This window comes from Elephantulus edwardii, unplaced genomic scaffold (genome assembly GCF_000299155.1).
Source record: "Elephantulus edwardii isolate Elephantulus edwardi_28Jun2011 unplaced genomic scaffold, EleEdw1.0 scaffold00213, whole genome shotgun sequence".
In the NCBI taxonomy this organism is placed as follows: Eukaryota; Metazoa; Chordata; class Mammalia; order Macroscelidea; family Macroscelididae; genus Elephantulus; species Elephantulus edwardii.
Genome location: NW_006399963.1, coordinates 4,573,850 through 4,575,403, shown reverse-complemented (window position 1 = coordinate 4,575,403; position 1,554 = coordinate 4,573,850). Strand labels below are relative to the sequence as shown.

The following is a 1,554-nucleotide window of genomic DNA, read 5'->3' as shown; positions in this document are numbered from 1 at the left end:
TCCAAAATCTCTGTATATGTTCATTGAAATGAAATGAACAAATAAAAATGTATAATTTTTTGAGGGATGAGGGAAATTGAAAGAATTTGTTCTTGAAAACAATGTATTCAAATTTTGTAAACAAACTAGCAGGATTTTTTTAAAATGGGGAATAGGGAGGTGTGAGAGGTTTTAAAAAAAGGTGCTAGGACAGCAGAGATTAGTGGATGGATGGGTGGATGGGTGGATGGATGGATAGCTGGATGGATGGATGGATGGTTGGATAGGTTGAAGGAAAAGGCAAGGTACAGTAAGGATTTGATGAGACATTGTGATAGATGACATTGATCAATTATAATAAATGTCATAAAACAAAATATATATGGATGATTGCATAAAACCAGTTTTTTAAATGCTGAATTAAAAAATAATAATTTGCTTTAAAAAGAAAAAATTTACAGCCTAGAAAACATAACTGAAGTTTGTTGAGTGGGAATCAATCTGATGGTAGTAAAGGTTGTTTGTTTGTTTGTTTGTTTTGATTTAGTTCTGGCAGCACGATAGGAAAAAGATATGTTAGTCTCAAATCATTTATTATGACTTGGAATTGGTTCAGTGGGAAGTGGATTTGGTCTGAGCTTTATCACAGAACTAGAGAACATCCTAATCTGTAAAAATTATTGTGTGGCTCTGATTGATCTATAAGCCTTTGAATAAGGATAAAAAGCAGTTAAGTTCTTAATTCCTCTGAGCTTCTCAAGACCTCTAAACATTGTCTTTCCCTCCCCAGCACCTAGTCGTCAGTTTCTCTGGCTGAAAATGAGGTTTACATATAATGTTTCTTTCCTTTTCCTGCAGCAGGGGAATATTTTCATTGTGGACTTTGAACTGCTAGACGGCATTGATGCCAACAAAACAGATCCCTGCACAATGCAGTTCCTGGCTGCACCCATCTGCTTGCTGTACAAGAATTTAGCCAACAAGATGATCCCAATCGCAATCCAGGTAGGCCCCGCCTAGTTCCTCTAGGGTGCCTTTTGGGGTGGCCTAGACCTAGGGGTGGTGTTGCCCTGCTAGTGCTCTCTGGCAGCTTGAATTCTCCAGTGACTGCTCCTCCCATGGTATTTACAACCTTGGAAACCCAGTGAAGGTTCAGCCAGCAAGAAGGCAGGACTGATTCAAGAGCAATGAGTAGTAAGCATCATCCAGAGCTCTGGGAGGTGTTGTTGCTGTTGTTATGTGCCATCAAGTCACTTGTGACTCATAGCGACCCTATGTGCAAGAGCCCTAAATGCTGTTCTATCCTGTGCCAACCTCGCCGTCTCAAACACACTCATTCCCACCACTCCACGCACAGAGTCAATCCAACTCATCGAGGGTCTTCCTCTCCCAAACATGATATCCCTCTCCAAGGACCAGTTCCTCCTTGCAACATGCCCAAATTATGTCAGACGAACCTTCAGAATCCTTGACTACAAGGAGCATTCGAGCTTCACCCTCTCCAGGACAAACCTGTTTGTTCTCCTAGCAGTCCATGGTATATTCAACACTCTTCTCCAGCACCACAGCTCAAAG

At 41.1% G+C, this 1,554-nt stretch overlaps 1 protein-coding gene across 3 annotated transcripts in view; it reads left to right on the top strand.

Annotated features, from left to right (window-relative positions):
* Positions 1–1,554, top strand: part of ALOX5 (arachidonate 5-lipoxygenase) — a 110,997-nt gene that overhangs the window by 84,976 nt on the left and 24,467 nt on the right. For all 3 annotated transcript variants that reach the window (XM_006897720.1, XM_006897718.1, XM_006897719.1), the window contains exon 7: positions 838–984. In XM_006897720.1, the coding sequence (XP_006897782.1) occupies positions 838–984 (147 nt within the window). The remainder of the gene's footprint in view (positions 1–837; positions 985–1,554) is intronic.